The 14,638-nt window shown below is 34.8% G+C and overlaps 8 protein-coding genes across 8 annotated transcripts; 3 read left to right on the top strand and 5 right to left on the bottom strand.

Annotated features, from left to right (window-relative positions):
- Positions 1-29: 29 nt before the first annotated feature.
- T551_01130 (tRNA splicing endonuclease subunit SEN54) lies at positions 30-1,409 on the top strand (the record flags this gene model as incomplete). The annotated part of the gene is made up of 7 exons (XM_018373393.1): positions 30-94; positions 140-277; positions 325-571; positions 620-680; positions 728-889; positions 933-1,116; positions 1,163-1,409. 7 exons carry the CDS (start codon positions 30-32, stop codon positions 1,407-1,409), a joined length of 1,104 nt encoding a protein of 367 aa, XP_018230561.1.
- A 108-nt stretch (positions 1,410-1,517) lies between these two features.
- On the bottom strand, positions 1,518-1,933 carry T551_01131 (uncharacterized protein; the record flags this gene model as incomplete). The annotated part of the gene is made up of 3 exons (XM_018373394.1): positions 1,518-1,680; positions 1,726-1,774; positions 1,819-1,933. The coding sequence occupies 3 exons, from the start codon at positions 1,931-1,933 to the stop codon at positions 1,518-1,520; spliced, it is 327 nt and encodes a 108-aa protein (XP_018230562.1).
- A 191-nt stretch (positions 1,934-2,124) lies between these two features.
- Positions 2,125-4,676, bottom strand: T551_01132 (uncharacterized protein; the record flags this gene model as incomplete). Its single annotated transcript, XM_018373395.1, has 9 exons — positions 2,125-2,251; positions 2,302-2,466; positions 2,511-2,936; positions 2,982-3,199; positions 3,242-3,697; positions 3,744-4,130; positions 4,182-4,426; positions 4,472-4,572; positions 4,624-4,676. The coding sequence occupies 9 exons, from the start codon at positions 4,674-4,676 to the stop codon at positions 2,125-2,127; spliced, it is 2,178 nt and encodes a 725-aa protein (XP_018230563.1).
- Positions 4,677-6,023: 1,347 nt separating this feature from the next.
- On the top strand, positions 6,024-7,818 carry T551_01133 (uncharacterized protein; the record flags this gene model as incomplete). The annotated part of the gene is made up of 3 exons (XM_018373396.1): positions 6,024-6,056; positions 6,106-6,337; positions 7,229-7,818. 3 exons carry the CDS (start codon positions 6,024-6,026, stop codon positions 7,816-7,818), a joined length of 855 nt encoding a protein of 284 aa, XP_018230564.1.
- Positions 7,819-8,406: 588 nt separating this feature from the next.
- Positions 8,407-8,712, bottom strand: T551_01134 (uncharacterized protein; the record flags this gene model as incomplete). Its single annotated transcript, XM_018373397.1, has 1 exon — positions 8,407-8,712. One exon carries the CDS (start codon positions 8,710-8,712, stop codon positions 8,407-8,409), a length of 306 nt encoding a protein of 101 aa, XP_018230565.1.
- A 668-nt stretch (positions 8,713-9,380) lies between these two features.
- On the top strand, positions 9,381-11,698 carry T551_01135 (uncharacterized protein; the record flags this gene model as incomplete). Its single annotated transcript, XM_018373398.1, has 15 exons — positions 9,381-9,461; positions 9,503-9,637; positions 9,738-9,882; positions 9,937-10,253; positions 10,323-10,330; positions 10,369-10,387; positions 10,438-10,471; positions 10,515-10,528; positions 10,579-10,613; positions 10,728-10,740; positions 10,792-10,929; positions 10,969-11,067; positions 11,155-11,289; positions 11,410-11,525; positions 11,569-11,698. The coding sequence occupies 15 exons, from the start codon at positions 9,381-9,383 to the stop codon at positions 11,696-11,698; spliced, it is 1,419 nt and encodes a 472-aa protein (XP_018230566.1).
- Positions 11,699-11,805: 107 nt separating this feature from the next.
- Positions 11,806-13,208, bottom strand: T551_01136 (branched-chain amino acid aminotransferase; the record flags this gene model as incomplete). Its single annotated transcript, XM_018373399.1, has 4 exons — positions 11,806-12,012; positions 12,140-12,853; positions 12,898-13,040; positions 13,088-13,208. The coding sequence occupies 4 exons, from the start codon at positions 13,206-13,208 to the stop codon at positions 11,806-11,808; spliced, it is 1,185 nt and encodes a 394-aa protein (XP_018230567.1).
- A 346-nt stretch (positions 13,209-13,554) lies between these two features.
- Positions 13,555-14,516, bottom strand: T551_01137 (uncharacterized protein; the record flags this gene model as incomplete). The annotated part of the gene is made up of 7 exons (XM_018373400.1): positions 13,555-13,590; positions 13,638-13,796; positions 13,849-13,911; positions 13,960-13,987; positions 14,037-14,067; positions 14,118-14,351; positions 14,396-14,516. The coding sequence occupies 7 exons, from the start codon at positions 14,514-14,516 to the stop codon at positions 13,555-13,557; spliced, it is 672 nt and encodes a 223-aa protein (XP_018230568.1).
- Between the last annotated feature and the right edge of the window lie 122 nt (positions 14,517-14,638).

Here is a 14,638-nt window from a genome sequence, read left to right on the forward strand (position 1 = left end):
ATGGCGCGATAACTACACTCAAATAAATAATGTTTAATGACTCGGATATTGAGGATGAAATTCAAGATTATTGTCTTTTAAATGAATATAAAAAGTTTATTTCTAGATATATATTACTTTTTTTTCTAATTTACTTTAGAAATCCATCTTGTACCCTTTTTCCAAAACGCGGTGAAAAAGATTATGAACCGGATGGTACATCTAGACAAGATGAAATACTAAAAAAGAAAATAAATTCTATGTTTGATGCTATTTCTAAAGAACGTCGTATTTCTAGGTTTATTTTTTATTTATTATGGTCTTTTTTTGTTAAAAATGTTATAGAAAAATATATTCAAAAGCTATTTGGGTTCCAAGTGTAAAACTTGCAAAAGTAGAAAGAATACGTGGCACACAATTTAAATCTCTTGGGAAGTTTATTAATAATAGTATCTGGCTTTTACCCGAGGAACTGATTTATTTGGTTGAAAGAGGTTCCTTGGAATGTTGGTGGGAAAATGGAATTCCTATGAGTCTTCAAGCTGTTTACTCTGTTTGTTTGGAAGAGTGTGGAGGGTTTGAACAGTATCAAGTACTTATATAATTTTTTTATATTTAAAAAGTTTATAAATATGAAAAGGTTTATTCATATTTGAAACGCTTGGGTTATTATATTTTCAGACCAATAGAAGTTGAAAATGGTAAGCACTTTCTTTTAATATATTAGTAGATCATTTATATTTTTTAGAAGTTTCAATACTTTCATCTTCAAAATTTTATGGTTTTGAAAATATATCGCCATTTTTTGCATGGATGAAATCACTTATGAATTTTGTTTACAATGTTTTTGAAAAGTATTCAACAAATAATTGGAATACACTAGTTAAAAGAACATATTATTATTCGTATGGTAAAAAGTAATTTGATATGGCTTTGCGATTAATATTAATTAGATCAAATTTATAAATCTCTACAAATAATTCCCTACCATTGTCCTCCTAATTCACAAGAAAATTATACCTATAGTATGAATAAAAAAACGAACCCTTTTAAAATAAGTTATTATGTTTGGAAACCTGTTTCAAATTTCAAAAAATCTAAACTTCAAAATCCTGATTTTCGTATTGTTGTTGTAAAGTAGGACCTTGATTCAAAAGCCTGTTAAAATCTAATTATATCAAAGTGCTAGATCATCTTCACTTCCATCACTAAAAGAATTTGCAAATATTTTCGATTTAGTCCCGATAAAAAATCATGAACCAAATACTACACTTTTTCAAAGATTAAGAAATGGAACCCGACATATTATTTTTGCATTGCTTGATTCAGGAGTTATAAGTTTTATTAAATTTTCTGATATTGGGTTTGGAAATGAACATATATACATGAAGCATAATAAACACATGAAAAATAAATATAAGTTACTTTAATTATTTTTATATCTTTAGAAATTTTGAGTATTTGTAAACATTTGTAAATTTATATTATTTAAAAATATTTAAAAATACATATATTTTCACACTATTATTCTTTTAATCTCATTTCAATACATATTTAAGCTTCTTACCGTCTAAAAAGTCTGATATCATAAGAAGCTCAATTGCTGTATCTGGCTCAATTGGAAATTCTGGTACACATTCTGCATTTTTATATTTTTCATGAAAATATAAATATTGACAAACAATGTCTAATAATTTTGCACTATAGGGTATTATTAAATCGTTAAAATAGACATTTTTTGTTTACTTGATCGTCTTGAAATTTATTTCATTATTCTTACTTTCTAAAAAGTTATCTATAATCATCGATTTCGAAATTATGAAAAAAAGACTTTCTTACTGGATTCATTGAGCATTTCTCGTATTGTTCCAGAAATGCATGCTTGAGATCTTTTAATAAGAAATATGAAGCCATCAGAAGAAATAAGTTTTAAAAATTCGGGTTTTGATGACATTTAAATAATGTAAAGCTTAACGAATCAAGTAAAAAAAAAATCATTTTATAAAATTATATTATCCAATATATTATAATTAACTTCTTTTAAATATTAACATATAAATCTAATAAAATATTATTAAAATTTCATTCAGAATATTATTGTATATATAATATTTATATCTTAAAAGTGATATGATTTATCTAGGATTAAATATTAAGCTGCTCAATATCCAATCCCAGTGCATGTAAAAATAAATTAACATTGCCAAGTTTTATCGCAGCAATATCAGGAGGAAGACTTTTGCTCGAAATAACGTTATCTAAAACTTTTTCTCTAGAAAAATAAATAAATACTTTTATCTAAATAAAATAAATATGAAATACCGAACTTCAGTGACTAGTATATGTTGTTGCTCAATTGTAGATGAAATTGCACATGCAGCCATAAATTGCCATGGATATATTTCGTCGGAAAATGATAAAGATGGAGGAAAAACACATACGAAACGTCCTACTAATTTAGAAAACATTAAATCGTAAACCTTCCGCCTTTGAAATAATGAGTATATATTTATATAGTTAAAAATGCTAACCATTGTTTCAAATCATTTTCATTAGCTTGTCCAAATTGCTTTATAATTTCTGCTCGACTAATAAGCATTGTAAGAAATGAAAGACCAATTTTAGTCATAGCTATTAGTTGAAAATTCATCCTATCCAACATAATACTTAAAATATCAATTATGATCTGCAAAGATGCTTCTGATACACATGTAAGTAATGATGGCAATGCTACTTGCGTAAATGTATCAATATTTTCTTTCATAGATAGAGAACGAGATTCGTTTGACAAATTATATAAATCGTACAAAACAACATCAAGGCGATCTAAATGTATAGCAATTACTGTTAAAATTGCTAATTTTTGTTCAGTGTTAATATGCTCAAATATTCGTGGTATCAATTTCTTGCCCTTATTGTATGATATAATTGTTATAAATGGATGAACAATATCGGGACTAAAAACGATTAAAATGAAATGCATTTTTAATAAATCTAAATACTTCTTAGTAATTGGTTCCATTATTTGAAGATTCTTCCATATTCGTTCTTTCAGCAGTTTAAGTCTTTTATTTTGCTCGTCATTATCTACGAGCAAGTCATTTTCTTGATCACGTTTTTGTTTTCGAAATATTTCTTCAATTTCTAATAAATCATCGTATATTTTTTCAATACAATAAAGATAAAATTTATGATTCTTTTTAACATTCGCATTATATATCTATAAAAGAGTAAAAAAAAAATAATATACACGCAAAAAAACCTTAACACTGTTATTCTGATCAGTATTATTGTCTATTGGCTTTTTGATATTAAGAATTTGACGTGGAGTCCTGACCGTACTAAATGATATTTTTCCTAATGCTCCTTCTAAACTAAGTTGGGTTGCTTTTGGTTTTATTTTTCCAGTGGCAACAATATTCTGTATTTGTTGTAACATTTCTAATATAGGATTCCCATTATATTTATTTTTAAGATTATCAGAAGCTTGTTCATTTTGTACTGAATGAAGCGTCTCAGGCTTGTCAGATTTATCGAGTTTATCAGATTTATCAGGCTTATCGGTTTTTTTAGATTGTTTCTGCTTGCTATTTTCATTTTTTGAAGAATTATAGATGTAATAATAAAAGTCGTCAGAATACGGGTCATCAGAGACAAGTTGAGAAAGTTGTATACGATTAATAAAATTCTTATCAGAAATAGTCATAAGTCCGTTATACTGAAGCCATAGTATAAGATAAAGATAGCCAAAACCCATGACTTACCATATCATCTCCATGGTTTTTACGTAATATCCTTATTTCACCTGTCTTTTCATTTTTTTTTTTTTCAGAATGATTGACGTGTTGAGATGATGTATCAGTATAAAAATTATACCTAGGTAATGTCCTTTCTAAACCCTTGGCTTCAGGCAATTTGTCTGTTTTTTTCGTTTGTGTACAAAGAGCAGCATCTAGTTTTTTCATATCAAAAACATTATTTTGACTCGATTCTTGAAAATCTTTTTTTTTACTAATATCAAAAAACTTTGCTTCCACTTCTTCTAAACTCATACATCCTTTAAGGTGTTTTCTCGCTGATTCACATGAATATCTCTCTGTTTCCGAAACAAAGGTTTTAGGCAGTTCAATCATGGAATTTTCAAAGGCCCTCTACGATAAAATAATTAAAAAACAGAATCACTACCATTTATCCCCTATTACCATACATGAATTAGCTTCTTTAGCATCATATCTCTCCTGTTTCTCCTGAAAATGCGGCAAATGCTCATTTTCATCATATCTAAAAGATTTTTCTGAAAAACTGTCCTTTTTTTCCAAAATTTTTGACATCCCCTGGATATTCCCTCCTTCTAATCCCATTTTCCCTTTGCTTCTATACAAAACTTGCTCATTATTCATCAAATTTACCATTTTTTGTGTTTGTGTAGAAAAATCAAAATCATTCCCTCAAAATCCTTCAATTTTAACCCGGAAAAAAACCTCTTTCTCACCAATTCCATCTGCATCGATTCCAAACGTGTCCTCATTCATATCATCCTTCGTTTCTTCCAGTTCTTCTCCTAATCCATCATATGTATCTTCAAATGAAAATCTGTTTTTTTGTCATTTCTTTGCAATTTTTTTATTTTCTATCCTTTCTTACCCCGATTCTTCTCCCGTTTCCCTTGACAATCCTCTCCAATCAATATATGACATCTTTCTTTTCTGCTGAAAATGCTGATAATTCTTGAATATTCTTTTTAGCCCGTTTGAAACCCTTTTTTTCACTTTTTTCTGCCAAAATGCTTGCTATATGCGCTTGATTATTTAATATATGCGCCTTATATCCGCTGAATCTCCCAATATTATGCGTTTTCTCTCGAATTACCACGATTAGTGTCTCTCGATACGCCTCGTTCCACCTATACAGACGAACTGCCTGGCTATATATATACCCGCATATAATGCGCATACAATACGCATAGATTCCGCATACACTCTGCATACAAAGAGTATATTGGTTTATATTTGTACTGTATTGCATTATATTTTCATTTTAATACACTTTATTACATTTTATTTTATTCCATTTATGCTGTATTTTCTTAGTCGACCACACTAAGCTTTACTGTTCTCAGCTCGTTCGGCTCAACGGCCGCGGCGCTGCGGAACTACGCATATATAGTGTGTAACATAGCGTATGCCATAGCGTATAATATAACATGGAATGTGTTGTATATATTGTGTATACAATGTATATAACGTGTATATAACATATAACATTCATAGAATACAAAGACATAAAGGCATACATAGTATATACATAGTGTATACATAGTATACATAGAATGTATACATATAGCATAGATATAGTGTATATATGTGTATACATAGTATATATAATGATACATACTGTGATGCGTACAGTGCATATAGTATACACCATGGAATGTATAGCGCCACACTGTACGCATTGCATGCATACACTGCACTAAACATGTACTTTGCATAGTGCATATAGAGTATACTATGCATATATAGCATGCATCATGCATACATTACACATACTCCGCAGAGTAGATATATACATTGTCTGTACACTATATATACTATGTATATTGTGTATACTATAAGCATATCGCATACATTAGACATACTATACATATATAGTATATAGTATATTGTGCAGCGTATGCACTGTATATGCTGTATATAAATAACACATATATACACAAGATAACGCATATACAGAAAATATAACATATATACTATGGATAGTACGCGTACATTGTGTATATACTATGCACATATCTACATCACTGTGCAAGCGTTTATACGTGTGCTGCACGGGAGTCGCTGTTTTCCAGCGCATATATCCCGTGTTTCCCATATTTTTTCCTGTTATCAGCCATTCTCTGCTTTTTCTGCCCCATTACTTTGTAATATATGCTATATTTCCTCTTGTTAAGGCTTATTTACTGCTCAAACTGCCTTTAGTGCACAATCGAACTTTCGTTTCGACAGATTTTCGTTATCTAATTATACAGTAATTACTGCATAGCCATGTCGAAGTCTGCGTCAAAGCTTAAACGAGAGGTTATTTATGCGCTCAATATACATAAGTATACATATTTACCATGCTTAGAGTGAGAAAGCGCAGCGGCTGGCAAAACAGATGCAGCAGACACAACAAAAATCTGCATCTCAGCCGGAAACAACGAATTCTCATTCTGATCTGAGTGCAAGCGGTGTTCTTACAAGCCAACCAATGAGCCGCGATCTCCGAATTGAACAATATACACTGAGTTTTCACGGGCGGATGCTTATTGAGGTGAGCGAAAAAAACGAGAGATCAAGTAATATGAGGAAATATAAGGGTAAAGAGGTGCAATTAGGGCATAAAAATGCAAAAGAATAGCATAAAAACACAAGAAGAATCATTTGGAACGTATATAGTCCGATATATGTTGTACAATGCATCCAATATGGCGCATATATTTGGGTGTATACTAATATTCAGGCAAAAAACTTTGAAAAGAAACGAGTGTGTATAAGGGAGAAAGGGTGCATATAGCGTGGCATTTCTGCGGATATATGCAAGATTTAACGCATATATTCTAGCAAAGACGCATATATCCCGGAAAGGATGGGTATATATCAGCAAAAGTCTGTATATTGCAGCAAAAATGTATATGTTCCAGTAGAAATGTGTGTATTCCTGATGAAGATGCATATAGTGCGGAAGAATGCAGTAAAACGTTATGAAATATTGCAAAGATTGTAAAATGTAGTAAACTCCTTGTAAAATATTGTAAATTGCAATAAATTGCAATAAATTGCTATGCAAATATCAGTTGGGCGCCTGGAAAAATGCTGGCATTCGAATCTGAGGCATAGATGTGAGTTTTGGTGTATATAGTGGGAGATTGAAGCTTTATGTCCAAGCAGCAGGCTTATATATATGGGGATTGGGCCTGTTTTTGCTGTAGAAGGGTTTAGAGGCATGTTTGTGGCTATTAGCGGCTCTAGATACACCTAAATATGGCAAAGAGAGCAGTATAATAACGGATATAGTGTATTTGGAATAATACACTTGATTAAGTAGTGTATGTAGTGAGTTGGTGTATATTCATACACTATGGCGCAACGTTATATTATTGCTTTTCAGATATACTCATTTTTGCTTGTCTCAAGCCAATTTTTTTTTTGTTAACTATATTAGAATGGTTTATTAATATTGACTGATGTTTTGTGCTGATGAATATCAGCAACTGTAGAATTAAACCATGGACAGCGATATGGGCTTCTTGGTGCAAATGGATCGGGTAAAAGCACGTTTTTACGTTCACTTGCAGCACGAGATATTCCATTTCCAGCGTATTTTGATATTTTCCTTGTTAATGAAGCAGCACCTCCAGTTGATATTTCTGCACTTGATTATATCATTTCAGAAGCACGTTCTAAGCTTGCAGCGGTTGAAACAGAACTTGAGCAGCTACTTACAAAAGAAAACGGTGCTACATCAGGAGAGACGGCTTCAACGTCAAAAGGACAGAAAGGGAAAAGAGGAACAGGAGGAAATGGTGGAATAGGTGGTAATGATTTTAATGAAGTTTCATCTGATGCATTAATGGATGAATTGGTGGAACGTATGGCTGAGCTGGACTCGGGAACACTAGAAGCCAGAGCAGCTAATGTTTTACATGGATTAGGATTTAGTGCGGCAAGAATGAAGATGCCAACAAAGGAAATGAGTGGTGGGTGGAGAATGCGTGTTTCTCTTGGGTGTGCATTGTTTCTTCAACCGACAATTCTTCTTTTAGATGAACCTACAAACCATCTTGATCTTGAAGCGTAAGAATTTTTGAATAAAGCAGCAGAAGAGTGATTAAGTGCGTTCAACGCACATATTCTATTTATATAGAGCATGTTTACTGTGTTTATAAGCTACATATGCCGTTTTATATAAAACATATATGTAGTTTATATGAGGCACATGTACCATTTATACAAGGAAGACATAAATTGATATACATTAATATGAATGTATGGTAAGCAGAGCGAGTGCATTTTTAAGTGAAACAGATGCATCAATCATTAAAATCAACATAATGCTTTTATAGCCAACGTATAGAGGATTTTACACGACTTGAAAGGATCCTTTTTGTATACGATATGACCAACAACTCTAGTTAATATATAGAACATATATACTTAGATCAAGTATATATTTCGAGTTTTAACGTTTTTCGCATACTTTTTGTAGACTGGATATTTAGTAAACAGAGTTTTCCTGTACATTATTTTTTACTTTCTGTCTCAATGAAGTATTATATTTTAAGAAGGATCAATATTTTAAGTGATTTTTTTGGCTAGTGCAGTGATATCATTTTTGTATTATAGCAACAGATCTGGTGTTGTGGTATTTTTGGCTTTAAACTGGGTTTCAACCAAAGTAAAGCTTAAAGTATTCTAATTGGAACACCCGATAACTTTTAGGCATAGTCGATATATTTTTAATCATAGCCAATGTACCATGGACATGACGATATACTTCTGGGTATGGCGAAGTCCCAGATCCTGCCAAGACATTTCCAAGTCTATCTTTTTGCTTTATGTCGACTGACTGTCGACTGACTGTTAAGTAACTATTGAGTGACTGTTGAGTGACTTGATCATATTTTGTTTCACCAAGGCATCGGGGTTGTAGCAGTACTTTCAGATCAACTCTGCAAGACTGTATCAATCCCATAAAATTATCAACATGTTATGATAGATCCAGAACCACTATGCTATCATAGACTACCATGCTATTTTGTCTGCTCTATCTGATTTATCTGGTCTACTGGATTTTTATTTGGCTCAGTATTATTGCTTTGTTCTGTTTCAGTTGTTTAGATAGCTTTGGGCCTCCTTTGGGCGTTCTTTGAACATCTTTTAAGCGTCCTTGGGACATGTAGATGCTTGTGTATTTTCCTAATGCTTTCCTGATGCTTTGACACTCAGCTCTTTAATATTTAATCCTCTTCTGCTGCTGTTTTTTCCTATTATCTTTGTAACCGAGTTTAGGGTTGTCTGGTTGGAAACATATCTCTCGCAATATCGTCGGATTCTTGTAGTGAATTCACATTCACAGGATTTTTTGAACCATGTCTGTACCAACATTATTGATCTGACACCTAATCGACAGCTTATCTATTATGGAGGCAATTATGATGCATACGTGCGCACCAAGCACGAGCTCGAGGTCAACCAGATGAAAGCATATACCAAGCAGCAAGGTTAGTGTCCATTCCTTGTTTTCTGTCATCTGCCATTTTCTGTACGCTATCTATATTAAGCGTCATTAAGCTTACACTGAGCATATGATGAGTTTATACTAGGCCTATGTTAGCCTGATATTAACCTTATACTAACTCAATGTTAACTTTGCTAACTTTGTTAGACGAAATTGCACATATCAAAAAGTTTATTGCAAGTGCCGGCACCTATGCAAACCTTGTCTCCCTCCTGCCTTAACTCACTTCCACTTACTTTTTTAGGTCCGCCAAGCCAAGTCCAAGCAAAAGATCATTGACAAGATGCATGCTGCTGGTCTTGTCGAAAAGGTCGATCCTCCTAAGACTGTTTCTTTTAAGTTTGAGAACGTTCGAAAGCTTTCTCCCCCAATCATTTCTGTACTTCCCCCTCCCTTCCTGCTAACTTCCTCCTTATCTTCACTCTCATCACTCTTCTTATTATACTTATCCTTTATCACTTTTGCTTATTTATGTATAGTTTAATGACGTCTCCTTCTCTTATGATGGAAAATCCGAGAATGCCCTCTATAAAAACCTTTCTTTTGGCATTGATATGGATTCTAGAATTGCTCTTGTTGGAAAAAATGGCACTGGAAAGTCGACATTACTTAATCTTATTATGGGTTCTCTTTCACTTATATTTATACTTCTTTATATACACCTCTAACACCTCTAAGGTCTTCTTATACCCACAACTGGCTCTGTATCAAGAAATTCAGGCCTTAAACTTGCAAAATACTGCCAACATTCTGCTGATCAGCTTCCTTACGACAGATCTCCTCTCGATTATATTCATACTAAGTTTAAAGATATATATCCAGGAAAAGATGTTCAGCAATGGCGATCACATCTCGGAAGATTCGGGATTTCTGGAGGACATCAGACAGCAGAGATTCGCACATTAAGTGATGGGCTTAAGAGCCGTGTTGTATTTGCTGAGCTCGCACTGGAGACACCTCATATTCTTTTGCTTGATGAGCCTACGGTGGGTAAAGTTTATGGTGCCGCCTAACCATAAGTGCACTGCACTTTCTCTTATAGGGCTAGACATGACCTTATACAGCTAATTTTGTATTTGATTTAGCTTTATTACGTTAAATAAATCTTAGAGAAGTTAGAGAAGTCCTAGTAAAGTTAGACATATTTTAAGACGGTTAGTGTTTACCATATAGGGTTAGGACTGTCCATGTACAGCTAATGTTCCCTTACAAGGTTAATACTAACATTATGGGGGGTTAGTGTTGACTTTATAAAGTTAGCATTTGCCTTGTACAGTTAGGAAGGTCTTTATAAGGTTAGTGTATTTTATAAACGGTTAGGGTTTTCCTGATTCTGTGAGTAAAGGTCTTATTAGGTTAGCGTAGGTCTCATCTAGTAGCGTAGTCTTCATCTGGTTAGCCGATGCATGATGCAGTTAGCTAGCCCTTTTGTGGTTAGCGCTTACCAGATGTAGTTAGACTGAGGTTAGTGTGGTCGTGAAGGTTGACAGTTGGGCGGCGCCAAAAGTGGGATGTAAAGAGTGCTGACAGAAGCAGAATCACTTGGATATTGCGTCAATAGATGCACTGGCAAAGGCATGCAATGCATGGACGGGCGGAATTGTACTTGTAAGCCACGACTTCAGGCTAATTGAGCAAATTTGCCTCCCAGGTGTGGGTGAGCTTTGGGAGGTAAGCAATAGACATAGAGAACACGCTGACAACTCCCAGGTCAAACACAACACTATCGTTAAACTTGACATCACAATCCACGAATACAAACATAGACTTAAAACAGCAAGCAGTGCAGCACTTGACAGAGCACGTGTGGTTGCCAAGACAACTATGTAACCAGAGCAACCGCGTACTTTGTGTATATTAGTGTATATGTAATATAGTGTAATATAGCATGTGTAGAATGTATGCAGCGCAATGGAAGATTCTAGAACGTTCCAGAAGATACTAGAAGCTGTTGATTCGATCCTGATTGGTGCCCTGGACAGGGCATCCTGGACAAAAGACCCATTGGGAACTCCGGGGAAGCCCAATCGGGTAGCCTCTGCCTAATAGGGTAACCAGCCCTACCCTGCCCTAGCCCATAAACGGAAGTGTCCTAACCCTCGCCCTGCAAAGGAACCCTAGCCCTGGAACTATAAATAGGGCAGGGAAAAGGAAATCAAGATAATGGTGAGTAACACGAGCAACGCATGGACAAAGATGTGGATGTATGGGATGGGTGGGTTTTTTGGTGCAGCAGCAGTGATATGTGCATACAAGCCAGAGGCAAAGTAAGTGGAACGGGTGTGGATATGAAGTGTACTGACGCTGCAGCATTGCAGCCTGGGCGCGGGAGCGCGCTGAAGAACGTGCGCGACATGCAAAGCATCTGGCGGCGCCAGGGGAGCCACAGGGGCCACAGGAGCCGCAGAAGCCTCAGGGTTCGCTGGAACCAGCAGCTTAAGTGTGCAGACTGGACAGTGTCAAGGAGGAATCGAAAGAGTGGAAAGACATGGGATAAACGCTTAGCAAAGGATTGGCAACAGTATGGCTAGTAGTATAATTTAAATTTTACGGCTTTGGTATGGCCGTTTCTAGTGTAGTTGATGTGTTTGTCTCTGTATCTGCTGGGTCAACAATATATGTCCAGGGATGATTGACTGATCCATACTGGATCTCTGTTATCCATTCGTGCATTGTCAGAGCGACTGAGCCGGCCTGCCAGCTCTCAGCAGGCAGTGTGATTTCGCCTCCATTATATCCAATCTTGCGGACCGACTAGCACATTAGCAAAATCATTGGGATTAGCCCGGGTTAGCCTAGGTTAGCCCAGAGTAGACAATTATGGGCAATGGCCGAGTGGTGGCTGGGCAGTGGCCGGATGGCAGTCGGAGTAGGGACTTACCGAGATAACAGCAGCAGTACCGGTACCAAAGACCTCGAGCAAACGATGTTGAGAAGCAGCAAGGATAAGATCGTCGAGGGTGAATAGGGTTTCAAGGACGTTCCATCCACGGGGAGCAAGGCGCTCGCGGGCAAGAGTGAGGACAGAGTCGCGGATGACGCCGGGAAGAATGGTTCCATCGAGAGGAGCGGTGATAAGTTGTTTTTGGCCATGAGGAGTGGTCCAGCAGACAAAGCAATTCATAGAGCCGGCTTCGGTAACATATCTTTGAGCGCCGAAAAGCCAGAGAATCTGGTCATAGCCTTTTTGATAGGCTTCGAGCTGAGGACGGATGCCAGAAGCATAGTTTCCACCGACTTTGATGTCGCCAAGTCCACCAGGCCATGCTCTTACGCAATCGGAAGTGGCGTAGAGGGAAATAGGAGCCGATTTGGAGTTGTAGAAGGAACCCACGGGCGAGGCAATCACAAAAAGCGATGCAGAAAGAGAGGGACGCAGCTGAAGCGTGTTTTCCGTGGCAATAATGGCAGGGCGGATGTAGAGGGAATACCCTTTTTTGGAGGGAATCCATCGAGAGTCGAGAATGAGGAGTTTGGAGATGCATTCAAGAAGTGCGGTTTCATCAAAGGTGGGAAGGGCAATGCGTGCGGCAGATAGGTTAAGACGCCGCATATTCATTTCGGGGCGGAAAAGGAGGATTCTGCCTTGGCTGTCCTGGGAAAGTGAGGAGAATGGAAAAGCGGATAAGGATGACTGACTTTGTACGCTTTCATTCCTTCAAAACACTCAAACCCATAGTGAAAAACAAGAGACGAGGGATCAAGAGAAAACGGCTGATGCGGGATGATTCGAGGAGAGCTCCAGCCTTTGGATTTTTCCCAATCACAGACAATCATATGGTCTAGATGAATACTGAGTCGATGTGTGTATGTTGGCGTGTTCGTTTACCGGTAAACGTCTTGCCGAAACCCAGGTTATCTAAAGGAACAAGGTCTTTTGGGCATTGTGTTTTTTCGATTGTTAGTAAAGATGATTTCAATGGCGCTTCTAGCGGTGCTTTTGAAACCATTTTTGGAATTCTTTAAATTTTTAGAGTGTCCACGCAAACCCGTAAATGTAAAGAGTAAAACTCAACTAAGCACATGTTATAAATATACAAAAGAATGCTGTGCCGGTTGATTTTGTCCTTTTAAATCTTTGACTTATAGTTTTGTGTAATTTATATTTTTTGATGATTTATAATGCAAACTAAAAAAATATTTGGAAATAATATTTAAAAAATAAATTTATTTATAGGATTATATGTGCGATATATTAGCGAATTAAATATTATTTTAATAGATTGGGAATGTATACATATATTTAGACATTTATGATTTTCTAAAAATAAATAAGAAATAAAAGTAAAACAGGTATTATACTTTAATAAATGAAGAATATTTAGGTTCAATCTAAAATTAATTTAGTTTCAACATAAACAAGTAAAGACGAGTTATACGAATAATGCAGTTGCTTCAGCAATGACTACAGAGTTATTTAACTTGTTTCCGAATATTGAATAAGAGTCTAAAGGTTCTATATGACCGTTAACCCAAGTTTTTCTACCCTCTGTTTTCGATATTGTAGCCTTAAGAACATAATATTGATTTGCTTTTGCCTATAAGAAATTTTGTTAATTAGTTAATCACGATAAAAGTATGGAATCAAACAGGTGAGCGGTAGTTGATATTAAGATTAGCAGTAACATGTATTCTATCAGATGCTAAATATACCTTTGAATATTGATTAATATGTTTATTTGTTTATTTAAAACTACTTACACATCTTGCAAAACTTTCATCTATAAGGCTAATATATACGTTAGTTGAAAGATAAAAGCAATAGTATAATGTTTTACGTTGCAAGAAGGCCTCCATGAATAATGTTATCTATTAAGTAATTATTAATTTAATTAAAAAGTATAAAGTATAAAACTAACTATAACCGCATATTTGAGGTCCTAAATGAAGAATTACAATAATTCTTTTAGTAGATTCATCATAAAAGCAGTATGGTGCAACTGATATTTTCCCTTTGCCAGAAAGAACACCAAGTGTAAAGTTATTTGATTTTTGTTTTAAAGAAACATTTAAATGAGGTCTCGATTCTGAAAAAGATGAATCTGAACGTAAACTTTGAACCAAAGGATGTTTTTCAATATAATTTTCGACTTCTAATTTGATCAAAATAACAATTTTTTTCAAAAGATTTATTTACCATCATTTCTTTCACATATTTCTAAAGGTATTTGATTATCCTTTTTTAAACTTCGCAATATATCATTAAATTTATAACCGAGAAATAAAGAAATTGACGAAATAGAAAGAATCTCAATCATTTTTCTATGTATTTTGTTCTTTGGTTTTTCTGACGAAATGGTTGAAATGTGTTTTATATTTTTGTATAGTTGAGAATCTAAATGCTTATCATATCTTAATCTAGGATTTGTATATGTATAAA

The sequence above is a fragment of the Pneumocystis jirovecii genome (assembly GCF_001477535.1).
Source record: "Pneumocystis jirovecii RU7 chromosome Unknown supercont1.4, whole genome shotgun sequence".
In the NCBI taxonomy this organism is placed as follows: domain Eukaryota; kingdom Fungi; phylum Ascomycota; class Pneumocystomycetes; order Pneumocystales; family Pneumocystaceae; genus Pneumocystis; species Pneumocystis jirovecii.